Raw genomic sequence first — 26,136 nt, 5'->3', positions numbered from 1 at the left:
CCCAGCTTTCTGCATACAAAGAAGTCATAGAAAGAGACAATTACAAATTTGTCTGCTTTTTCTATCCAAATACAAAGGAGCTAAAGAACCACACAATCACAAACCATCGCAGTTTTTCCAACTAAAGAAAACCAGAAATCAGACTCGTTTTTTCCAAAAATAACTACATCAATTTACACTTTATTCCAGAAGAGCTCTGCCCAAAGCTGTCTTGATCTATCTGTAAGATGCTGTAAGGCCAGCATTCTTGGCCTGCTTTTTGGCAAGTCTGTGCACTTGTGCTTGCCTTATATTTCATTCTGTATTAACATCTGATTGTTGTAGTCGGGTGTGTTTGATGGATCCTGTGCCTGCATGCCTCCTTGGACGGCTCCGAGTGCAGCTTGCTGAGCAGCCTGCTGAACATGTGGGTTTTTCCAGGCGCCAGAAGCCCACTCTTCCTGAGCCTTACTCATGCTGCCTCCAGTGCCCCGGTAAAGGTTATGAACCTGGTGGATCAAACAAACAAAAATGTCAAGACTGATCTGTTCATTATCATTTTTAATTGACATTTATAATAGCAGTAGGATAAAAATGGCTTCCTTCAGTGATTATTTGACAATGCTTATTCTTTGTCGCAAGTAAAAAAAGAAATCTCAATATTTTATCGTGCTGAAGAGAGTCACAAAACTACAAACAGGGGATTTGGAGTTTAGAGGTATTTTTTCCACTTAGGCCTTCTTTCCTATTTCCTTTAATTCAATTTAATTCAAATCATTTTAAATTGTATAGCGCTTTTAACAATGAACATTGTCTTAAAGCAGCTGTACATATTGTTACATATTAATATTGTGGTAATAAACATTTTTAAGATGTTTTTAACCACCTTACTTTCCAGTCTGAAATGGTTGCACACAGAAAGTTTGGTTGGGGGATATTATGCCAAAGAAATACTTTAATAGACACTAAAACAACCAATATAATGATAATTTTGCATTATGGAAATTTTTATATATAATTATATATATATATATATATATATATATATATATATATATATATATATATATATATATATATATATATATATATATATTGTATATACTGTATATATTGAAGAGCCAGAAAAATAACAGGATACAATTTAACAGTTTAAATCTACAAAACACAAAATCTACATGTAACATCATTCTAGAAAAATGGCCAAGGAAAAACTTGACACTTCCAAAAATCAAATAAATAGTCCAAAAGGTTTTCCAATGACCTCACTTAGGTTAAAAATCAATATAGTTACAACAATAATTTTATAAAGATGACAGGATTCTTATTTGGTGTGGCCAAGATATTCGATTTTTTTCTTTTTACAAGAACATGTCAAAATATATCCTCTGTTGTCAGGTAAAGTCTTTGTGATATGTTAAAAAGGCCAAGAGCTGTTTAGTAAAGAGCCATCTATATCATCTATATCTCCTGGCTTTAGATCTGTTCTCACTTTTTAATAAATTGATATAATTGTATTCATCTTTCCTAAAAGATCACAATGTGCTTATCTCAATCTCCATCTTAAATATCAAAGAATTATTTTTCCCTGTAGTAGATGATGATTGGGTGTGAGAGGCTCAATATCATTGGCAGCAGGATCATCATTAATTAATACCTTACAGAGTTCTTTATGTGTTCCCTCAACATCCGAAGTTTGTTGCTTTAGGACAGAATACAGAGCATTCCTGTTAGTTTGAAAGACTTTCACCATGCTCCTCCATAATGAGGTCCTAAGGGAGGATTAATACTCCATTTGATTCCCTCATTTAGCATTCAGCATGTTTAATCTTACTGTACCATTGTCCAAGATCATTTATTGAACTCAAACTCTGCTGCATATGGTCCAGATTACAGAAATCTGTATCCAATTAATAAGCCATAGCAAGACTGATGGCTCTGCCCCTCAACTGGTCCAAAATATTAACAATTTCACTTATACAATTATCAGGTTATACTCGATCAAGCTTCTCATTTTGATTTGATCAGATAGCCATTATAGCACAAGCATATGAGCAGTGCCATATAAAATGCATCTACATTGTTGTTGATAATCACCACCATGAACGAGTAATGCTTTCATACTGCATGTGGACACCCAAAAAATCAGTGCATAGCACTGACAGATGCAATATTTTGTTCAACGGTTTTATTCCGGAACATTTCATCATCCATAGCTGACAAAAACAAACATGAACCATTGAATCAACAGGCAGCAGTGTACATATCAGCATTAGCATACTTATTCATACCAATAAATAATAAAGACAAAATTCTCAAACAGGAGCATATAGAAATAAATCTCTGTACGTTAGGGTTCCTTCAAAGACCCTTAATGAACTCCACGAATAGCTTGTTCATACTGTGCCTACCGCCTGCTGAACCTTTTCCAGAGCTTTCTTTTACTTATATAATGCAGGTAGTTGGTTTGAAAGAGGCAGATGTAGAGGACAGAGTAGTTTGGAGACGGATGATTCGCTGTGGCGACCCCTAATGGGAGCAGCCGAAAGAAGAAGAAGAAGAAGAAGACGAAGAATATCTTCCATTCAGTTAAATACATAATTATAAAAGTATAAATAACCATTTTCATGCGGGATAGAGTATTTGATGCAATGTCTTGACATTCTATTGGAACAAAGAAAACACAAAACTTAGAGCAGGTATTTTAGGCACCTACGAGGTATTCTTTCCTATAGGTCAAACAACTGTCTCCCAGCTTACATCCCATGCCACCTTACTTCCTGTTCAAAATGGTTGCCAACAGGAAGTCACAAAGGCAATATCTATCCACCCCCAGAGAAACACAGAATACAAAATGTACACATTTTAAACAGACACTGAAACAAGAATTATAATCAAAAAGATCAAACAAAAACATCTTACAATGAGTGCATTCATATGAAGATTTCACGTGGCTGGTGTATCCAGAAAGTATTTATAGCACTTTACTTTTTTCCACATTTTATGTTACAGCCTTATTCCAAAATAGATAAAATTTGTGATTTTCCTCAAAATTCTACAAACAATACCCAATAGTGACAATGTGAAGAAGTGTGTTTGAAATCTTTGCAAATTTATAAAAAATAAATAAATAATTCTTCATCTAATTGGATGATGAACCTTTGCCTCAGTCTAAGATCCAGAGGTCTCTGTAGCAGGTTTTAATCAAGCATGTCTTTGTACATTGCTGCATTCATCTTTCCCTCAATCCTGACCAGTCTCCCAGTTCCTGCCATCGAAAAACATCCCCACAGAATGATGCTGCCACCACCATGCTTCAATGTAGGGAGTGTATTGGCCAGATGATGGGCGGTGCCTGGTTTCCTTCAGACATTATGCTTGCCATTCAGGCCTAAGAGTTCAATCTTTGTTTCTTATAGCACGATAATCCTTCAGGTGCCTTTTGGCAAACTTCAGATGGGCTGTCATGTGCCTTTTAATCAGAAGTGGCTTCCGTCTGGCCACTCTACCATACAGGCCTGATTGGTGGAGTGCTGCAGAAATGTTCTTTCTGGAAGGTTTTTCTCTCTCCACAGAGAAACATTGTAGCTCTTTTAGCATGACAATCAGGTTTTTGGTCACCTCCCTGACTAAGGCCCTTTTCCCCGATCGCTTAGGTGGCTCCGCTCTAGGAAGAGTCCTGGTGGTTCCAACTTCTTCCATATACAAATAATGGAGGCCACTGCACTCATTGGGACCTTCAATGATGCAGAAATTTTGCTGTTTCCTTCCCCAGATCTGTGCTTCAATACAATCCTGTGTCTGAGGTCTAAAGAGAATTCCTTGGACTTCATAGCTTGATTTGTGCTCTGACATGCTCTGGTAACTGTAGGACCTCATATAGACAGGTGTGTGCCTTTCCAAATCATATCCAACTGAACACACTGAAGGAGGTGGACTCCAATCAAGTTGTAGAAACATCTCAAGGATGTTCAGTGGAAACAGGATGCACCTGAGCTCAATTTTATGTATCATGGCAAAGCCTGTGGATACTTTTTTTTCTTATTTTTTTAAAAACAAACAAAAAAACAAACTTATTTCACAATGCCATTATTGGGTATTGTAGAATCTTGAAGAAAATAATTAATTAAAATTATTTCGGAATAAGGCTGGAACATAACAAAATGTGGAAAAAGTGCAGTGCAGTGCTGTGAATACTCTCTGGATGCACTGTATTGAGATTTTTTTAGTAGGAGAAGGCATTGGACTTCGTATCCAAATTTCATGAGTTCAAATCCCAGTCACACCAAGCTGCCACACCCTGAGCAAGGCCCTTACCCCCATACCTGCTCAGTTACATGAATAAGGTAAATGTAAGTCACTCTTGATATGCCAAAATTGTAAATGTAGTATCATTATATGTTTGGTAAAATTTTAAATGAGAACTTGGGGTTAAAAATGACTGAATATAAGTTATATACAAATATTTAGAAAGGAATATAAATTCTATTATACAACAATCAGTTCTGGTTGTAAATATCTTTGCTTGTCTTTTTTTACTACACAAATTTTCATTACATTGAAATAAATCATGACCACACTTAAGTTTATTCTGTGTGTTTCTTTCATAGGAAAAACAAACAAAATATACATCTTTATTGTGTGTGAAATATAAATTATGCAACATTAATTGCTTTTGATTATTCTTGTCAGTTAAAAGAAATATCACACTAACTGACTGCCAGTACTGAGTATAATAAAACTGTGATGACCTGGCAACCTACAGTTACAGTTAAACAGTAAAAAAATAGTGTAAAGTCGGTACAAGAGTTAAAAAAAAAGACTGAAAGAACTGCTGATGGACCTACTGATAGAAAAAGAGTTATATGTCTTGGAAAATAGTTTATAATGATCCATGTTACCGTAGTGAGAGCAATGAAGGACAAAGTTGCTACAGCAGTGAACATGAGCGTCGGAATGAGCATGATGACGGCAGCAAAGATGTTTGTGCTAAAGAAGACAATGGTGCCTAACCAGCCACTGGAGAAAAAAACACAGAGCAGAGTGTTATTTATTTCTTTTCTTTTATTGACTATATGAACAGACAGATTGATATATTCAGGTAGTAGTGAGACATAGTCAGGATTAAATATTACATTTTCCACCAGGTTTTAGATGAAGCAGATTTAAGCACTATTCTGGAGTTGCATGAGAGTTTATATACGCAGGGTGGAGTTCGCCTGGAACAGAGGGTTGTCTTACGCTCAATTCACACCCTGGACTTTTTCAGCTCAGGTGAGAACCATTAGTATTAAGTCCATTCTCTGACACTGACTGCATTCCCCAACTCCACTGTCTGACTTTAACAGAAGATGTCTTTCAGAAAAGCATGCTATATGTACAGAAGTACAAATCAGACACCTGACTTTTCCAGCCACATGTGGTTCTTTCTCAAGCTTTTACGACAATGATTGGACACACATAAGTGCATAGGATGTTTTACAATCACTAGATATTTTATCAGTTACCAAATACTGTATGTGCACTAAATCAATGGGTAAGACTTTTATGGGATCTACAGTTCTAATAATTTGCTGGTCTATTCTCAGCAGTTGGTAAAATGCAGTTGTGGGTCAGACATCAGATAAAAAAACACTTCAAAATACACTGTTTAAAGTAACAAAGCAATCTAAGTCTCTTACCAGACCCCCCATCCTGGAATCCCGATGGCTTGGAAGATGCTGATAACAACCTGAGCCATGAAGACGAAGAAGAACGCCATGAAGTTGAAGGAGCTGTCTGTCCTAAAGGTAACATATGGATAGTAGGTGAGGACAGCAATTAGATGGTATTAAAAAAACTGAAATCTGTCTCAAACTGTCAAACCCACAGGATTTATTTGCTGTCCTATATATAAAACAGTGTTCAAAACTGTCAGGTAGTGGACATTCTTATACGTATGAAGGGATCTCAAATCTTTCCACTCGTCAATTGCACAAAAATAAAGTGAAGCTTCGTATGAAGTATAAATAGATTTGTGTGTTATGTCAGTTTATTATGCCACTCAACCCACTGGGGAAAAACAATATTGTGTTTATTTGTGTAGATTTTAATATTTTAGATACTTAGGGTAATGTTTCAAAAATATAAATCAGGGTTTGCAGGTGCTCTGATGACACTCACTTGAAGGCCTTGTAGACAGGTCTGAACCAACACACGTAGGAACAAGGAGTAAAGAGAATTAACCACATGAGTGACATGCCGAAGTTCGTCACTCCTCCGCCACCGAACATCCAAGCCATACAGCCTACGAAATTCACCACCAGAGTGACACTGTACACTGAGGAGCAACACATTCACGTTAGTGTGGGAATAGATTCATGTCATATAGATCATGGAAGGAAGGAGAAATAGAGAACGGATGGATGGATGGATGGATGGATGGATGGATGGATGGATGGATGGATATAATATATGGATTCAGAAGAATTTTCATCTTTTGCTCCTAGAAATATTTATTATTTGGAAGTAAAAACAAGATGCCCTTGAACAAACAAGCAAAGAAAGAAAGGACCGGCATAAAAAAAGAAAAGGAATGTTTTTTTTTTATCATACCAATATATAATGATTCAAAATATGCCAAACAAATGAATACCAGGAAGAAGTTTATGAAGAGAAGGAAGAAAACAGAAAGATTGGCTTCATCAGTGGGAGGGAGGGAGGGAGGAAGGAAGGAAGGAAGGAAGGAAGGAAGGAAGGAAGGAAGGAAGGAAGGAAGGAAGGAAGGAAGGAAGGAAGGAAGGAAGGAAGGAAGGAAGGAAGGAAGGAAGGAAAGAAGGAAGAAAGGAAGGAAGGAAAGATATTTAAAAATGCAAAATAGCAACTATTCATAAACCCATTAAAGGTTTTTAAGCAGTAGAATAAAATAGCACACTGATTTTTAGATCTGTATTTGAGAGAACAAACTCTTTAATTATATATTCTACCTTTACTCAACTAGTATTTATTCAAGAGACAAATTTAGATTGAATACCCACACATCCAGAGGTAGTAAATTTTCTTGCACATGCTGCGGTGCTGCTCTGGGATCTCCTCAAAATCCTGATAAAAACATGGTTTCAGGGGGATGAATTCCGGCAGAGGAGGGAAATTATTCTCTATTGGACAAGAAAAATTAAATTAAAAATTAATGAATTAATTAAACAAAAAATAAACCAACAACAGCATCATCATCATCAACAACAATAATAAAATGTGTAATAATAATAATAATAATAATAATAATAATAATAATAATAATAATAATAATTATAATAATAATAATAATAATAATAATACCAGCCATTGGGAAATATACAGTCGTCTATGCCTGGTGCCTGTCTAAATATAGTCTAGGAAATAAAATAGATTTAGGTTAAAACACACACACACACACACACACACACACACACACACAAAATAATATATATATTTTTAAAAATGTATGCATCCCCTGATAGAAAATAAAAGCAAAACTGTACAGTCACAAGAAGGAAGCACTTGGAATGTAAGGGTTTAGTTTTTAAGGGCACTTATTAACAATATGTTTTACTTTACTGTACTGTAGTTCCAAAAGCAAAATATTTCATTTTCAGTTATTGTTTTTTTCTTTTCTTTTTTATGAATATATTTCCAAGTGTCATTTTCACCCAAAAATCAAATATGTTCCCAGTGAAAACCGAGTTAACTTAGACAGAACACCAAACACTTGATTCTTAACATAAAGGGGCACGACACCAGGTAGGCCTAAAACAAGTGATACAATTTTAGATCCAGGTGCATGTTGTCTACATCCAGGAAATTTCCTTGACCTCAAGCAGAAGACCTGAATGTTTGCATTATGGGTTTATTTCACACTTATTCAATTCGTTTCAGGTACTTGTGTAGTTAAATAATTAATGCATAAATGCAAGAATGAATGAATGAATGAATGAATGAATGAATGAATGAATGAATGACTTTAAGAACAGTTCATTGAAAAGAAAAAAAAGCCAGAATTTGCTAATTTTAACCAGATATCCATTAATCCTCTTACCTTCTATCACTCGTTCAACACCCCAAATCCCTCGAAGTGCACTTTATACTGCTCATTCCTCGTATTAAACTGTGTTCCACGGTAATTAAGACACTACCTTGGTCAAAATAGTTTTATTTCCGCCACGGGATATTTTTCCGACTTATCTCGTCAAACATCCAGAGTGACACTTCTCAAGCCCGCCTACTCAATTTTATTACCCAATAACTAAGAAGCATGATCGTTGAGCCCCGCCCCTCCTCTGGTCGCTTACCCAATCCTGTGTGCGCACCGCGGCTGCTCTCCGCGGTGCTGAATCCTTAACGTTATTGCCCTTTCGCTCTCGCCACGCCCTTTGTTGAGTCCTGCGCTCTGTGATTGGTCAGCAGTCATTCTATCTGGCTGTATTGTATAACACAGGGATGAAGTTTCGCAAACGTACACTGGCGTGAATAATTTATTCTTTCATCATTATTAATATGGATTCCGTTGGAAGAAAACGAGATCATGCACCACGCCTGTTATTTCGAACACAGAAAGCTTTGAGTCGTTCTTTTGAGAGCTGAATGACTGTTCTGTGGCATAACTCAAAAATAAATTTGTCTGTATATTGTGTAATGGCATTTTGTGTTACCTAATTTAAGTAAAAAAAAAAAAAACATTTTAACATCGCAGTGTATTCCAATACAAAAACTAATACACCCTTGGATGTCTACACATTTGGAGAAATGGGTTGAATATTTATGTGTTCCTACCTTCCTGAAGTGGTCTTACCTCTAGTGGAGAATCTGCCTGATTCTTTACTAAGAAAAAATTAATATTGTTGAAGAATTGTACATTAAGGCCTTAAGGGTTCCTTTAACGAACAAACCTAGGAGTTTTATTTATAAATTTTATTTATTTATTCATTTGTTCATATATTAATTTGTTTGTTCGTTTGAGATGTTATAGTTAAACTTTTTAATATATATTTTTTTGTTTAATATTTAATGTCACCACTAGAGGGCGGGGGTGTCTGCCCAATATTCCGGTTTTGACCAGTGGGAATGAAGACATTGAAATTAGATAGATAGATAGATAGATAGATAGATAGATAGATAGATAGATAGATAGATAGATAGATAGATAGATAGATAGATAGATAGATAGATAGATAGATAGATAGATAGATAGATAGATAGATAGATAGATAGATAGATAGATAGATAGATAGATAGATAGATAGATAGATAGATAGATAGATAGATAGATAGATAGATAGATAGATAGATAGATAGATAGATAGATAGATAGATAGATAGATAGATAGATAGATAGATAGATAGATAGATAGATAGATAGATAGATAGATAGATAGATAGATAGATAGATAGATAGATAGATAGATAGATAGATAGATAGATAGATAGATAGATAGATAGATAGATAGATAGATAGATAGATAGATAGATAGATAGATAGATAGATAGATAGATAGATAGATAGATAGATAGATAGATAGATAGATAGATAGATAGATAGATTTAAATAGTTAAATATAAATTAAACTATTGTTACAGCAAATATAAAAATGAATGTTGTGTGTATTTGAAGAACTCAGCCTTTAAAGTCGTCATTTTCAATGAAGCAAACATACAAATGAATATTATTATTATTATTATTATTATTATTATTATTATTATTATCATATTTATAATCAGATAATCATTTTTATTATTATAATAATAATTATTATTATTATTATTATTATTAGGGGCTCAGTGTGGACACACATACACACACACACACACACGCACACACACACACACACACACACACACACACACACACACACACACACACACACACACACACACACACACACACGTGTTGAGGTGCTGTATAATTCCGGGGATTAGGCGCACCATCGGTGCAGGAGATGTTGGATAGATTTCAGGAAGCAGTGGAGTTTTGGGAAGCGCAGGAAGCACTGCTGCTTTGCTGCTCTCCAACATGATGCACGGATACAGAGCGGTGAGTTTGCTTTCCTCATCAATCCTTCTCTTTCTTTATTTTTTTTTAAGTAATTACATTTGAAACATAGAAAAAATAAATCACACAGTAGCCTGATGCTGTATCAGCTTCTCCTCACATACTTAATAATACTCATGTTCTTAAAATGATTTAAATCTAAAAAAAAACATATATATATATATACATACACACCCACCCTCTGGGTTAATGCTCCATTCGGACTGTTCAGAAAGACTATAATTATATAATTATTTTTCATCAATGTATTTAGTATTATTGTACTAGTATGTACTTTTACTATGTTATAATTTTAGTTTAAACCTCTACACAGGAACCTCTATGGTAGATACTCTTCATTTAGGTAGTAATTTTAGTCAGTAATTGTTTATTTAACATGTGACAGTAAGATTTCCATCATGAGAAAAACTTTAGGCTTGAGGAGTTTATGCTTTGTGGTTTCTCAATAAGAGATACTGCTGTTATCTTGGAGGAATACAAAACTTTGAGACGTGCCACTATAAAAAGTTAATCCTTATTCTTAAAAAAAAAAAAATGCATGCTTCATTTCCACAAAAAACTGCAGGATGGCATTCAAAATATTTTAATTTATATAAAAAAAGTAAAATGTAGTCTTCAAAGTTTCCACACACTGCCTGCTAAATGACGTCTATTACATTGTTGTTAACTAATTATACTATTGCTTGGCTTTATCCTCTATTTTGCCTCTCTTGTCTTGTTTTTCTTTTTCATCACAGACTCCATTCTCCAACAGCACCCTGTCTTTTTGTGGTACTGATAACTCATCTGCCTATAAGGTGGACAACGGGCTTCTCAATAACGGCTGTTTCCTGGATGCTCTGGGGCTTGTGCCACATGTCTTCCTCCTTTTTAGCACATTTCCCATCCTCTTCATAGGTTAGTGGGTTTATCCTGAAAACACCAGGTCACTACGATTGAGTAAAATTACAACTTTGTGTAGAGATAATTTAAAGATTGGATAGTATGGTGCTTTATGTGATTCATGGTTTGATTCTAAACCCCAAATTATTATTATTATTATTATTATTATTATTATTATTATTATTATTATTATTATTATTATTATTATTATTATTATTATTATTTTAATTATTATTATTATTTACATTTACATTTGTGGCATTTAGCAGACGCCCTTCTCCAGCGCGACGGACAAAAGTGCTTTAAATCTCTAGCAATGAATAAATTTACACTTCTACACTAGATTACAAACTTAATATAAATATAAGGAGGTAGGTCTTCAACCGTCACTTGAAGATAGTCAGGGACTTCGCTGTACAGACATCTAGAGGAAGTTCATTCCACCACCTCGGTGCCAGAACAGAGACAAGCCTTGAAGTATACTGACCTCTCATTCTGAGATATTATTATTATTATTATTATTATTATTATTATTATTATTATTATTATTATTACCAGGCAGTTTTTACTTTACCCTATACATGTATTTGTTCTGTATGATTATAACTGTATATATTAGAGAACATAATGCATATCGTAGTGTATCTTTATGAATATTTGTATAAAATTTGTATATACATCATGTATTATCTTGGTACTGTTGCACATTCAATGCACATGTCTTATATATTGAACACTTATATATGATATTTTTCTGCATCTATTTTTTCTTACATACTGTTCGTATATCTATTTGAAATATTTATTCATAGATATATACGTAGATTGAGAATATTCTTATATATTCTTATACATTTATGGCATTTGGCAGATGCCCTTATACAGAGCAACTTATATTTATCTTAATTATACAATTGAGCTTGTTCTTTTTCAACAGCTTCTGCACATTTTTCTATCAAATAGAAAGGCTTTAAAAAGAATGGTGAATTAGTTTTGATTCTGTCATTAAGAGGCATGCTTAAAAACTGTTTCTGGTGTAGGTTGGGGCAGCCAGAGCTCTAAGGTTCACATCCATCACAGCACATGGCTGCACTTCCCTGGACATAACATGCGCTGGTCGCTCACAGCTGCTCTGTTGTTCGTGCTGGTGTGTGAGGTCGCTGAGGGGATTGTCTCAGATGGGTGAGCGTTTGTTATGTAATCCAGTACATCTGAATAGAGTTCTAGATTATTATTAGTTTTTAAAGGATTAGTATCTATGGACCACAATTAATAGTCAATAGGACTATTACTAATTAAATTATTTGTAAAAAGAATATGTACAATAACCCCACTATAATAACACAAACTATTATGCCTACAGGTTTAACCAGTCACGCCATATCTATCTTTATATGCCTCCTGGACTGGGCATTCTGGCAGCTATAACCTCCATCGTCTACTATCACAACATAGAGACATCCAATTTTCCCAAGCTTCTATTAGGTATGTATTAAACAGTACCATAGAACGTACTATGCTCATTATTGCAGGATTATGCTAACAGCCTATTATACATTTCCCATCAGCCACTGCAGCCTCACATGCTATGTCACATGATCTTTGCACCTGATTCACATTCACACATTGATTAGCATTTCTACAGTACATAAGGAATGTTTTCATTCCTTCATGTTCCAGGTTTTGTGTCCTGTTTCTTTATCTTGTTGTGTTTTACTAAAATAATAAAACCGGCAAATTACTGCTCACGTGCAAGGAAAAGAAAAAAAGGGCATTAAAAAAAGTGTTATTGACCATGTTCTTTTAAATATTTCATTATACAACTATTTTGTTGTCATTGCGGTTTAATTGCCCCTTCAGTTATCCTTAGTAAATGCCTGGTCAGGGTCACAATGTTTTAAATCAGACTAGTAGCATCGCACACTATTAAATATTCAAATTGCACTCATTTCAAAACAAATGTTAAACAAATTACACAAACCATGTACTTGATACACATGTACAGATGTACAGAGATACACTCTAAAATATGACTCGAGTAACAGTAAAAGTGCTCCTCTTAAATTTTCACTTGAGTAAAAATACAAAAGTGTTTGCCTTCGAATGAATTAAAATAATCAATGTACTCTGATTTATTATGGCTCTAATGTCATTTAATAATTTTTGTCACAAGGACAGGGCGCACCGGCCTCCTCCGGCACCATTCGTAACACGATTTGATCATAAGTAGAGAAGGCTATATGTACAGCACTGTGAAATTATGCCGGAAATTATGCACGCCGCGGCCAGTGATTGTGGTCGTAAAGTCGAACGGTCGTAAGTCGACGACTGTCTGTAGATCAAAAATAAACAGCCCTATTGATTTCAATTGCTAGCTAAGTCATGTACAGTTAAGGTCTAAGGAACTCTCACACTATGCTAAAGATGAATACTTTTGATTAAGGCCACTCCAACTGTGAGTCTGGGAGAGTATTTCAACTGTAAGCAACCATGTATTGTTATTTAATGACATTTGGGCTATAGGCCACTAATATCCTAAAGGCAACCCACATTTTTGTGTCTAATGCTGGAACAAAAGTGTTCGTGTGAGATCATTATAGCAAAACCCTCACACTGAGAAGTATGTTGTGCTCATTAGTAAATGCTTTTTCATTATTTGAATTGTTTTGGAAAATCTCTAATTATTTTATCTGCTTTTTTCTGTTTCTATTTATTTGAAGCTCTGCTCATCTACTGGATTTTGGCCTTTGTCACCAAAACGGTCAAGTTCACTAAGTACGATGAACACGGAATAAGCCTGGGGCAGCTGCGCTTCTGTATCACAGGTCTGCTGGCTTTAATCTATGGCCTGCTGTTGACCGTGGAGATCAACGTTATACTGCGCAGGGTAAGAGAAGACTAGGAAATATATATGTGGGAGGGGGGATGTACAAAAGAATTGCATGTCAATGACCCCTTTTAGATGAATTATCATAAGCTTCTCTTCAAATTAAATAGCAGGGACACTTACTAATAAAGTCTATATTTATCCTCCCTCTCTTCTCTCTCTCTCTCTCTCTCTCTCTCTCTCTCTCTCTCTCTCTCTCTCTCTCTCTCTCCCTCTCTCTCTCTCTCTCTCTCTCTCTCTCTCTCTCTCTCTCTCTTAATTTCTCTTTATCTCTACATTCTATCTATTTTATAAGTTAATCCACAGAATCCAAGTCCTCTCTATCTATGCAGGATTAAGGAAAGAAAGTAATTATGCTAGCTGTGTAATATCTTTAAGTCACATGCCATTGCAGCACAGAATTAACTCGGACTGTTTGTTCCTGAAATCCCAATGTTTCAAAACCCAACATCTGTCCATCTGCCCATCTTCCCCTCTTCCCCGGGGGTGGGGATGAATAATAAACCCACCACTTTCAGCCAGCTGTAAGCTGTTTATCAGGGTACGGTCATGGTATTGCAATCTTGCTATAACCTTTGCAGTGAGGACAGACCACGTTTGGACTACAGAATAAATTTTTTAAAAAAGAAAGATAAAAAAAAAAAACAGTTGACACTTTTTTATGCAATGTAGAGTAATAGATTAGAAAAATGCTTTTTAAATGATTTTCTAATAATTTGAGTGAGAAAGACTTTGGGCAAATTGTGGGATTCGTCTCTCCAATGTACAATTGCAAATAAATATTCAAGGATTTCCGTTAAACTCTCAAAAACATCCCAGTTAGTAAATTTGACAGCCTTGAGGGGCGTCTGAATGTGTGTGGTGCAGTGCTATGAGAGTAGCACTAAACAAAGGTTTTGTTTTCCAGCGCTACATATTCTTCCCACACCCGACTGAGGTGAAGCCTCCTAAAGACCTGCAGGACCTCGGTGTGCGTTTTCTTCAACCTTTCGTCAACCTGTTGTCCAAAAGCACGTATTGGTGGATGAACACATTCATCACATCAGCACACAAACGACCCATCCACTTGAAAACCATCGGCAAGCTGCCCATTGCTATGAGAGCACTTACTAACTACCAGAAGCTACAAAAGGCCTTCTGTGTACAGAAGGTACACATGGACAAGAAAACATAGTCATTTTTTTTTTCAATTAATTGTGCTTTTATTTTACCATGGTCAAATTCATAGGCAAATACTTAGAAAATTGTCCAAAAGTCCATAACAGTCCAAAAATTGAGAACCATATGCAAGTTACTATATGCACTAGTTACACTGAAATGCCTCTATTTTGCATGTTTTACTCATTTAAAAATATACCTTTATTATGTGCATTTTATGTGCATTTATTAATTCAACAAGTTCTTTCACTCCAACTCATATAAACCATATCTGCTCGAAGCTCGCTTCAAAACATATTCCATACGATCGTGTGCCTCCACGTTTGTGGTAACAGTTTGGGGAAGAACGACATCTGGCTGGAAAAGTCAGGTGTCCCAATACTTTCGTCAATTTAGTGTAACTCCTACATTATATGACATATAGTTCCAGGTCATGAGATATTTTATTTTTGTTACTTTTTATCTGTCAATACTGACAGACATTAAAGAAAGCAACATTACACTTTACAGACAGAAAAAAAACTGTTTTTTTCTGTCTGAAAAGTTTAATGTTAGGATTAAAAAAATATAGATTTTTAGTAAAAAAAAAATTCTAATTGTGTGTATGGTGTAGGAGCAAGACATGAGCCCTGATCGAGGCCCACGGTCCATTCAGGAAGCTCTGAGACAGGCATTTGGAGGTCCTCTGCTACTCAGCATTACTCATCGTTTCCTTGCCGACTTGCTGGGCTTCACAGGGCCGCTGTGCATCTCTGGCATCGTCCATCACATCAGCCGTGAAAATCACACCATCATGCCACCGGTATCTACATAAAAAAAAAGACAGAAATCTAGTTTCATAAGAAAAATGCTATGATACAAATATTCAAAATAACATATATCTCCTAGCCCTTGTCTCTTTTATCCACCGTATATTACGGTAATCCCCCGTTTTTCGCGGTGGTTACGTTCCAAAACCGTAAAACAAAAAAACCCTGTAATTTATTTTCTGTATACACTACTGTACTGTATTAACATTTTACTTCATTTTATAATGAAAAATTATATTTGTATTAATACATTTCAATATAATTAATTATATTTTCAAAACAAAACTCCATTAAAACAATTCAAACCGTGGTAAAGCGGGGGATTACTGTAATATGTTAGTAGTATATTTTGAACTGGTTGTTCTAGAGGAAAAATGGTGTGAGCTTAATGATTTGCTGCTGTGTGTGTGTTACAGGTCAGGCTGCTAGGCATCCAGTTCATCTCCTCTCAAGCATTTTTAGCAAATGCATATGTTTTGGCAGTGCTGCTTTTCCTCGCTCTGCTCCTTCAGAGAACATTTCACCAGGCTTCTTACTACACCGCCATAGAGACCGGCATAAAAATCAGGGGAGCATTACAGGTTCATATATGAGCTATTCAAATATATACTTTTTCTGTGCATAACATTTTTTAGGTTGGTCATTTTTATTGCACAAAGTTTTTATTTCTTTTAAATAAAACATTTTTTAATATAATGAATACATTGTTAATTATGAAGTCATTTATTTAAATATTTTATTTATTAGGTATTAACTTACTCCAGTGTAGATTTTTATTGATATAGATTTTTACATATTTATATATATATATATATATATATATATATATATATATATATATATATATATATATATATATATATATATATATATATATATATTACACAAAAGAAGGTTTTTCATGTATTTAGTGCTCATACGTGTATATATATATATATATATATATATATATATATATATATATATATATATATATATATATATATATACGTATGAGCACTAAATACATGAAAAACCTTCTTTTGTGTAATATATATTTATAGATTTTGTTTTATTTTGTATTAGTTTTTTAAAAAGTGCACTTTGAGTGCAAATTCTATTCACTTTCATGAATGAAAGGTTTTATAAAAGTAAGTCGCATTCATTTTTGCACAAAGTTGGTCCACATACTTATGAATGGAAAATGTGTTGTGGGTCAAAAACTGTATAACTTTGGAATCCGTTCCAAATTCAATCAGCAGGTTTTTTATGTTTGCATGGCATTTCATTTTGAATTGTAATGTAACGTTTTTCCTAAACCTGCCAAATTCATGACATTATGAGAGCTATTCCATGGTGGTATGTGTACTTTTATCCATGTTTGCAGTGTAAGATCTACAATAAGATCATGCGCCTGAGTACTTCCAACATGTCCATGAGAGACATGACGGCCTCTCAGATCTGTAATCTGGTGGCCAGAGACACAGAACAGCTCATGTGGTTCTTCTTTTTGTGTCCCAACCTGTGTGCCATGCCAGTGCAGGTGAGAGCCATGCAGTAATAAATGTAAATCATCAGTATCATAGACTGCTAGAATGTTACACTTTCCAATAAATAACGTCATGCCCGTAGAGTTATAATATATGGGCAAACATATTAGGACACCTAACTTTTCCAGCCATATATGCTTTTTCTCCAAATTTCTATCACAAAATTAGAAGCAGACAATTGTAAAGCAGGCCTTTGTATGCTCTAGCATTAAAATTGTCCTTTACTCCAAACAATACACCCAAACCTGTTCCAGCACAACAATGCATTTGCACACAATACCAGCTCCATAAAGATATGGTTTGCATGGGTTGGACTGGAAGATCTTGAGTGGCCTGCAATAGAGCTCCGACCTCAACCCTACATACCTTCGAGATGAATTGGAATGCTACTGCACCCCAGACTTCCTCAACCTACTGTACATCGGTACCTGACTGTACTACCACCGTGTGCTGAATAAGCACACATCTCCACAAGCACCTTCCAAAATCTAGTGGAACATCTTCCCAGAAGAGTAAATTCTAACGGTCAGGTGTCCTCAAACATTTATCCATATAGTTTATATAATTCTATGTGCATAAAACTTGATATAAAGTAAAACATTATACAGTGACTGTATACTATACTATTCAAATATACAGCATCAAAACAATTAAATAAATACAAACAGGATATTCATTCATTCATTCATTCATTTTCTCCCGCTTATCCGTAATTCGGGTCGCGGGGGCAGCAGTCTAAGCAGGCCCCCGCCTTCCAATGCTGCCCAATCCTCACAGCACCGTACCTTACGGACCCTCCTGCAGGTGGTGAGCCCACGGGAAGACAGGATATTCAGACAGTATTCATATTCTATTGTTGTATTTATGCATTTAGTGTACTTAGATCACTTCTGTATCACCAGCTGATAGTTTCCTGCTTTTGAACAAAATTTGTGAGTGGTTTAAATTAGCTGCAAGATGCTAAAGAGGGTTAAGTACATTTGATTTTGTGCTATTTTTCTTAACAGATCATTATTGGTGTGATTCTGTTGTACTACTTTCTGGGGATCAGTGCTCTGATTGGAGCTTCTGTGATAGCCGTTCTCGCCCCGCTGCAGTACTTTGTGGCCACACAGCTTTCACGAACGCAGAAAAGCACACTGGTGAGCATCAGACGAATGTTTTTTCACAACCATGACTGAACATCAAGCGTCTTCTAGTAAAGTTGGTGAAGGTCATGACGCGTGTATTCACAGCACACTTGATTTACATTCATTGATAGACAAAAACTGGTCACTGAGTGGAAATGACAAAATGCTCACTAAGAGTCAAACATTTTTGCGATTTATCAATGGAATTGCTGCTTAGCCACTGCAGCAATCACAAACTTCCTACTTTTTTGGACTTAATTTGTTTGTCATAATTGTAGTATATGTAATTTTCTTTATTGTAATTTATGTTTTGATTGCTTTTATTAGTGTCCTTATAATAATAATAATGAAGTGTCACAAAATTTTTAACAAATTATTTAATTGGGTATGCAAGTTTCATATACGCAACTAAACTCATAAGATCTTTTTACTGAACTCATTTTACTAACCAAATTTTTAATTTAATTTAATTAATTAATTTTTGATGAATGCTACATTTTTGGTGAAAAATTCTCTTTAGGAGAATTTGTTGGTATCCAGCTTTATAAATGATGCCTAGTGTTGAACTTTTCTGTATTTTCTCACCCTTTGGACAAATGCAAGTGTTTTCATAAGATAATATTTGTGCCAGTTACATTTTTGTTGCACACATTTGTTTAAAGTACAGAAAAGTTAGATATAAAGGTAAAAATGTAACTAATTGTAGAAATACATACTCACACAAACATGTTTTATATTATAGCATGTTTAACAACATACTTTTTAACAAAGCAGCTTTATAGAAATTCACATGTAATATGTAGATCCCCAATAAGCAAGCCAGAGGTGGTAATGTCTAGTAACAAAACACACTGGAAACAACATATAGCTGAAAAATTTAGAGAATCCAGACTAATCCAGACTGTGTGATCTGAATATGTTGCAGGAGTACTCCAGTGAGAGACTGAAGAAGACTAATGAGATGTTGAGGGGCATTAAGCTGTTGAAATTATACGCCTGGGAGCACATTTTTGGATCCAGTGTGGAGGAGACGAGAAAAAAAGAGCTGACCAGCCTTCGAACCTTCGCCCTGTATACGTCTCTCTCCAGTAGGCCTTCCTGTTAATTCATATAAATTCACAATGGAGTCATTTTTTAGACAATAACAAATAAATAAAGAGTCAAATTGTTTAAAGGGTTTCTAAGGATATAATAATCATATACTATATATATATATATATATATATATATATATATATATATATATATATATATATATATTTTTTTTTTTTTTTTTTTTTTTTTTTTATTATAACATGGAAATTAGACCCCATAAATCTTAAACAAAGCTGCTGAATCTCTGCTATTATTCAGTGAAAAGAAAATAAACCTTGCTATTGAAATTGATGAGAGGAAAGGAAAATTTTTTCAATTGCAATTCATTTTCAACAGGGGGCCCTTTAAATGCAAAGTCTTTACCTATACACCTTTCTCTCCTTCCAGTTTTCATTAATGCAGCCATTCCAATCGTAGCAGTTCTCACAGTGAGTTTTTCCACACCTCAGATCTCTCTTGACTATCAACTTCCCAAATTGTCACTTCTCGTCTAATTTATCAATTGCTTGTGCTTTGCATTGTCTTCTCAGACATTTGTAGTGCATGCCTATGTACACAGCTCTACAGACACTGCTCTTTCTCCAGCTGTGGCTTTTGCCTCTCTCTCTCTCTTCCACATCTTGGTCACACCCCTCTTCCTGCTTTCCAGTGTACTACACTCAACTGTTAAGGCGCTTGTAAGGTGATTAACCATCTCTGAATCATCATGGGAGCATTCAGTATATACCTTGGCCAAGTGCCATATATATATGTTGAATTTATTTGTAAATCTATAGAATATATTATGGTTACAACATTATAATTTTTATGTCTGTAAGTGCTTATGGTGGTGTATTACTTCGGGTACTTCACTTATTAGCGAAATTACAAAGCTACAGCATCAAAAATCACTTTATACTTAAGAAAGAATCACTTTCCAGAATATCAGTTCATATGAAATGATATGGAATAATCCAGAATAAGACAAGTGCTATTTATCTTCATATTTATCTGTTCCAGTGTGCAGAAGCTTAGCGAATTCCTTGCTAGCGAAGAGATTGAGCTGGATCATGAACCTAAAACCCCGACACCAACTGATACAAACAACCATAGTGATATAAAGTCAGTTGTGAGTACATTTTTCCATTGTTTTTATTTTTATGTGAATGTTCACATATAAAGGCAAACATCAGAACAGGACTATGGGTGCTGTTTGTTGTTTTTTCAGTACATGCTGCAGCTCCAGGCCTCAAAGCTGGTTCACCGGAAGAACAAGGCCAAACAAGACAAGAACAGTAACATAACACAGCAGGATCCAAACCTCAACATGTCTACTCTAAAGGAGGAAAATATCTGTCTTAAGGTATAAATAATTTCCAGGGCATTTCCAGTTAGGGCTGTTGGTTTTACTCGAAATAATGTTGGATAATGACTTTACTATCTAACATAGATTGTGAATGGTTACTTCATGTGGACACAAGGCTGTCCTACTCTCACCAACATTGACATTAAGGTTCCTTTTGGTAAGTTGGTATTATTTACTTGAACCTACAGCTCCATATCAGTTTCCCTGGTTTCCTCATTGATTAGCTTTACTAAACCCCTAGATGTTCCTTGTTGTGTACACTGGGTGTACAACTAATAGACCTACAACAATAACTATAGTGTATTCCTTTCTTACTTCCATTGTATTTATGACTTTGGTGCACCACAACCTAGAATAAAACACTTACTGGAGATTGTGTGTCAGTTTATCCTGTGTGTGTGTGTGTGTGTGTGTGTGTGTGTGTGTGTGTGTGTGTGTGTGTGTGTGTGTGTGTGTGTGTGTGTGTGTGTGTGTGTGTGTGTGTGTGTGTGTGTGTGTGTGTGTGTGTTATAGGTGCGTTAACCATGATTGTAGGACAAGTTGGATGTGGAAAATCCTCCCTACTGTTAGCTGCTCTTGGAGAAATGCAGAAGATCTCAGGCAGTGTCACATGGAACAAGTAAAACAATAATTACACATCAACCAGTGCTTTGCTTTGTTTTTTAAGACTTTTTAATTATTTATAGATTATATATATAAAATCTCATAAATGTATATATGTATATAATAAGAAGTCTAAAAATAGAAATATATGATATATTGTGTATCTATACCCAACAGATTCCCAGATCAGGAAGAAGAAGAAAGTAATAGGTACTGGATTTCACGTATGAGTTCAACCTTAAACTGTTTTAAAATAAATAAATAATTGAATAAATAATTAGACAATAATAAGAATTATAATAATAATAATAATAATAATAATAATAATAATAATAATAATAATAATAATAATAATAATAATAATAACATTACAAATTAATTGTGTTTTGCTAATAAATATTGTCTGTCAAAAGCCCTTGTATTTTACTTACTTAATTAATTGTTTCTGTAAATCTACTTTAATTGTATTTTTTTATATATATAATTGTAACCTAATTTATCCCTAATCCCTAAACTCTAATTTACCCCTACCCCTGTCTTACCCAAACACTTACTCCTAAACCCAACTTTAACCCTGATCCTCAAACCCTTAACTTTATTTCCAACTCTAGCCAAACCATCTAACTCTTGACCCTAACCCTAATAATACTAAATCATACATTTAAATCAGGGGTTTTCAACCGGTTGTCCGCGCATTGCATGTGGTCCGTGACAGCCTACATAATTTCACTATTAAAATCACTTTTTTTCCATAATTTATTTTTCCAAACATTTCCAGAATATTTGCACATTAGTGGGAAAACTGAATTTAATGAAAATATCTAAAATATTCAAACTGACACAGGATAAACTGACAGTGTTTGGCAGTATGTTTTAGTGAACAATACAATTCTTTTTTTTTAAACCATGGCACTTTGCATCTACAAACTTAAATTATGTGGGATAGCACTATTGGGTTTTCTCCATTTATGTCATTCAATACAGTGTGCTAATAATAAGTTCTGGATAAGTTGCCAGACAGAATTTTCAAAGCTTACAGTAAAAGCATTGAGGTAGGTCCCCTGGTGGTCTAGTGGTTAAGATGCAGCGCTCTCACCGCTGCGACCCGGGTTCGATTCCCGGTCAGGGAACCATCCCCAGCCACTCTCAGTGCCGGTCCCAAGCCCGGATAAATTGGGGAGGGTTGCGTTAGGAAGGGCATCCAGCGTAAAACATATGCCAAATCAAACGTGCGGAGGATCCGCTGTGGCGACCCCTAACGGGAGAAGCCGAAAAGAAACTTACTTACTTACAGTAAAAGCATTGAGGTGTCTTTTACCCTTTTCAACTACAAACCTTTGTGAGAGAGTTTTTTCCACACTGGCATATCTAAAGAACAAGTACAGGGCAAGGCTAGAACCAGAGAATGATATGAGGCTGTCACTATGTAACACTATATCACCACGAATAGACAGACTGTGTGGAAGTCACCACGCCCAGAAATCCCACTAACAGGTAAGGAGTACCCCCCCCCCCCCCATTTAAAACCCCTGATTTAAATAATCTTTATTATTTATTATCGATCTGTTTACTGAAAAAAAATACTTTGTCAACTAATAAATTTGCCTATAATTTAATTAACTTAATCAATGATTTGTCTGCAGGTTGCTCGTCAATCATGTCGCTGGCCCGAAAGGACCTGAGTACGTAATAAACTGTATATACGCACAGTGCAAGCAAATTATTGATTTAATTTAAGTACACTTACATTTCTATTCCCACATGACACGTTTTCTTTGATTTGTAGAAAAAGAGGTTCGGTGGCCTACGCTTCTCAGAGGCCATGGCTTCTCAATGCCACAGTGGAGGAGAACATCTTGTTCAACACGGCTCCTAACAGGAAAAGGTAAAGAGCATTACAGCCCTGATCAAGCAGTTACCAGTGTTCTTCGTGTTTTCTTCTCTTTATGGTTAGTCATGTGAAAAGCCAAGCCTGCTGATAAATAGAATTGTGCTCTGTGCTTCAGTAGAGCGAGCACAGTTCTCTGCACAAACACAATACCTCATTCTGCCCGGGTTTTCATCTCAACCCTGGAAACAAATTGGAATGCCATTGTCTACTTCACAAATTGCTTTTGGGAAATGAGAAAAGAAAGCATGAACTAGCAAGATGTTTACATGCTAGTCACCCTGCAGTGATAATGCTAATGCCAGATATTAAATTACATTTCATAACAATGTTTTTGCTAGTAATGGTCAGTTGTTTTGTCTGCTCCTTTTTCTTTACAGATTTTATTTAGAACTGTCTATATATAAGTATAAACATTACGTCTGAGGTTAACACCAGCAACAGACACTTGAGCGGAGCAAAAATAAAGTAAAAGCGTGTTTTCTACCTGATTAGCCTACAGTTGTGATATCTCTCTATCTGGAAGCCAATTTCTTACAGAATAATTTAACTTTTTCCAATGAAGCCCTGTTCGCACTCAGTGTAAAATGTTTTTGCGGTGTAATTGTAGAAAAAGATATTGTTCATTTCACGTGAAATTTTCTAACAAATTTACAGAAAATAATTATGCAAATTGTAGTTATGTAAACTGTCTTTCTCTGGTTTGGGAATAATGTGATTCATAAGAGAAAATATAGTTGGATGCAATATATATTAAATATGAAGAATTTGAAACAGTACAGAAGTGCGAATATAGTCTGTACATTTGTCTTGCCTACGCACGTGAAACTAATGCTGTTTGAATAGAGCTTTAAAGCCCCTCAGCAAGATGTAAGGCCTGTCATATTAAATCCCCAATGATTCTTCCCTCCTTCCTTCCTTTAAGTGCCTTAAGGTCCAGCAAAATTATTTAGAAGTGCGCTGAAGCTTATATACATTTTGCTGCAGGCAAAAAGTGACAATTTGATGCACCAATAGCATTCGATTGCTCCATTTTAAAGAATGTACAAACTGCTTTGTGGAATGGAGATGGTGGTATTAGTGAACGAATAAACTAATGGTAGAATTAATGAATTCTATGTTGAAGACAGTAGAGAAAATATTATAATAAATTAACAATGTCTATAAAGGTATAGAGATGGAGTCAGCATTGTAATTGAAAAGTATTGTTTTTCAGGTACGCAAGAGTGATTGAGGCATGCCAGCTCCAACCTGATATCGACACACTTCCCCAAGGAGACCAAACCGTGGTTGGAGAGAGGGTAGGTGTTTGTGTGTGTTTAGATGTATATTTATGTGTGTGTGTTTGTTCAGGTTTCTCTGTCACTTTCTCAGGGCATCATTCTGTCTGGAGGGCAAAGGCAGCGCATCAGTGTAGCCAGAGCTCTTTATCAGCAAACTAGGGTGGTGTTCCTGGTGAGTGGAGAGCATTTACAAAATGACACACGGAAAAGTTTTTTTTTGGTCGCTCTTTAGAACACATAGGGAAGTGGCAACTCACTCATTGTGATGTAGGACTTGGGAGTTCAAATCCCAACACCGTCACTGCTGGCTCTTAAGCAAGGCCCTTAACTCTTGTCTGCTCAGTGTATGAATGGAATCATTGTGAATTGGAATAAACACACTCTGAATAAGAGTGTTTGCCAAATTTAAATGTATAATGTGTATGTCCAGCTTACAAGAAACCCACAAGAAAATTCATTTAAGCGATAAAGAAGCATTAAGTAAACATACTCATGTACAGCAATACATCTCAATCATGTTAATGACCCCATTTTCAAGCCCAAGCCATGTTCATTAACATGTTAACATTTTGTTTACATCTATAGTCTATTTTTAGACTTGGTGAACATGTTAACACATAGATGATAAAAACATAACCGTGGTTTTATTATAATCATCTTGTACGATATGACAAGAAATTATTCTTAAAAACACAGTAATCACACAATCTGCTTTTATTGTCAAGAAAATTTATAAACCAGCTACAGTATATGTTTTAGCCATCTGTGGATGGCAGATGGAGTGTAGTAATTGCCCCAAACAATCCCCGCAAGTACTTATATAAACCTTTAAAGTTTTATAGCAGAAAACCAAAATGTATGCATGTAGTAAAACAAAAGAAATGCTACAGAAAAACAAGACCAAAGTTAGAGTTTGCCCCGTATTAGACATGTAAAAAAGTGGTTTAGAAAGTCACAAATTCTTTGAGATCTTGGTAGCAATGATTTTACTTATTCAGTAATAATAGTTATTGCCTTGCTGCTTAGTTTCCCATTTATATATAAATTATATTCCAGTTTAATTGTGAAGTGGGTGTGGCCAAAACTGGAAAAAACTAAGTAACAACATAAACCACATGCCCTGATTAGAGTGTATGCATATAAGTAAAAACCTCTCACTTGTGCACCTCATTTTTATATCTGTCTGGAAAAAGTATCCATTTGTTCTGTATTTTTTTTTTTACATTTTTTTGTGTATACAAAGAGATAAAATAGTCTGTTACCTTTAGGATGACCCATTCTCAGCCCTGGACATCCACCTGAGTGACCACCTGATGCTGGAGGGAATTCTGAAGTTCCTCAGACAGGAGAAAAGGACTGTGGTGCTTGTGACACACAAACTGCAGTACTTACCACACGCAGACTGGGTGAGAACTACACATTAGCATACATACAATATTTACACGATATTCACTACTAGGTTTTGGTTGTTGACTATTACTTAAA

General features: G+C 35.3%; 2 protein-coding genes across 2 annotated transcripts in view; one reads left to right on the top strand and one right to left on the bottom strand.

Annotated features, from left to right (window-relative positions):
• Positions 1 to 164: 164 nt before the first annotated feature.
• Positions 165 to 8,186, bottom strand: scamp5b (secretory carrier membrane protein 5b). The gene is made up of 7 exons (XM_083553173.1): positions 8,033 to 8,186; positions 7,297 to 7,349; positions 6,996 to 7,115; positions 6,142 to 6,298; positions 5,661 to 5,762; positions 4,881 to 4,998; positions 165 to 488 (listed from the first exon to the last, which is right to left on the bottom strand). Exons 2-7 carry the CDS (start codon positions 7,301 to 7,303, stop codon positions 288 to 290), a joined length of 705 nt encoding a protein of 234 aa, XP_083409299.1. The 5' UTR covers positions 7,304 to 7,349; positions 8,033 to 8,186; the 3' UTR covers positions 165 to 287.
• A 1,809-nt stretch (positions 8,187 to 9,995) lies between these two features.
• abcc8b (ATP-binding cassette, sub-family C (CFTR/MRP), member 8b) overlaps positions 9,996 to 26,136 on the top strand; it is a 29,292-nt gene continuing 13,151 nt past the window's right edge. The window contains exons 1-23 of the mRNA XM_083551612.1: positions 9,996 to 10,024; positions 10,780 to 10,939; positions 11,965 to 12,106; positions 12,288 to 12,409; positions 13,645 to 13,811; positions 14,719 to 14,961; positions 15,583 to 15,771; positions 16,195 to 16,359; positions 17,145 to 17,300; positions 18,315 to 18,449; positions 19,363 to 19,525; positions 19,920 to 19,960; positions 20,063 to 20,214; positions 20,532 to 20,640; positions 20,740 to 20,874; positions 20,962 to 21,034; positions 21,391 to 21,496; positions 21,658 to 21,690; positions 23,124 to 23,162; positions 23,267 to 23,365; positions 24,585 to 24,669; positions 24,722 to 24,823; positions 25,920 to 26,057. Coding sequence (XP_083407738.1) covers positions 10,004 to 10,024; positions 10,780 to 10,939; positions 11,965 to 12,106; positions 12,288 to 12,409; positions 13,645 to 13,811; positions 14,719 to 14,961; positions 15,583 to 15,771; positions 16,195 to 16,359; positions 17,145 to 17,300; positions 18,315 to 18,449; positions 19,363 to 19,525; positions 19,920 to 19,960; positions 20,063 to 20,214; positions 20,532 to 20,640; positions 20,740 to 20,874; positions 20,962 to 21,034; positions 21,391 to 21,496; positions 21,658 to 21,690; positions 23,124 to 23,162; positions 23,267 to 23,365; positions 24,585 to 24,669; positions 24,722 to 24,823; positions 25,920 to 26,057 — 2,775 coding nt within the window. The 5' untranslated portion in view covers positions 9,996 to 10,003. The remainder of the gene's footprint in view (positions 10,025 to 10,779; positions 10,940 to 11,964; positions 12,107 to 12,287; positions 12,410 to 13,644; positions 13,812 to 14,718; positions 14,962 to 15,582; positions 15,772 to 16,194; positions 16,360 to 17,144; positions 17,301 to 18,314; positions 18,450 to 19,362; positions 19,526 to 19,919; positions 19,961 to 20,062; positions 20,215 to 20,531; positions 20,641 to 20,739; positions 20,875 to 20,961; positions 21,035 to 21,390; positions 21,497 to 21,657; positions 21,691 to 23,123; positions 23,163 to 23,266; positions 23,366 to 24,584; positions 24,670 to 24,721; positions 24,824 to 25,919; positions 26,058 to 26,136) is intronic.

The sequence above is a fragment of the Silurus aristotelis genome (genome assembly GCF_946808225.1).
Source record: "Silurus aristotelis genome assembly, chromosome: 10".
NCBI classification, from domain to species: domain Eukaryota; kingdom Metazoa; phylum Chordata; class Actinopteri; order Siluriformes; family Siluridae; genus Silurus; species Silurus aristotelis.
The sequence above is the reverse complement of the archived record's forward strand: the minus strand, read 5'-3'. Positions and strand labels throughout refer to the sequence as shown.

Bases quoted from the DNA above. Each gene is read 5' to 3' on its own strand.
- scamp5b (XM_083553173.1), bottom strand. The intron at 6,299-6,995 runs GTGGGTATTCAA...GTTGCTCCTCAG, and splicing joins AATTTACTACCTCTGGATGT to TGTACAGTGTCACTCTGGTG. The intron at 4,999-5,660 runs GTAAGAGACTTA...TTTTTTCTCCAG, and splicing joins ATTCCAGGATGGGGGGTCTG to TGGCTGGTTAGGCACCATTG.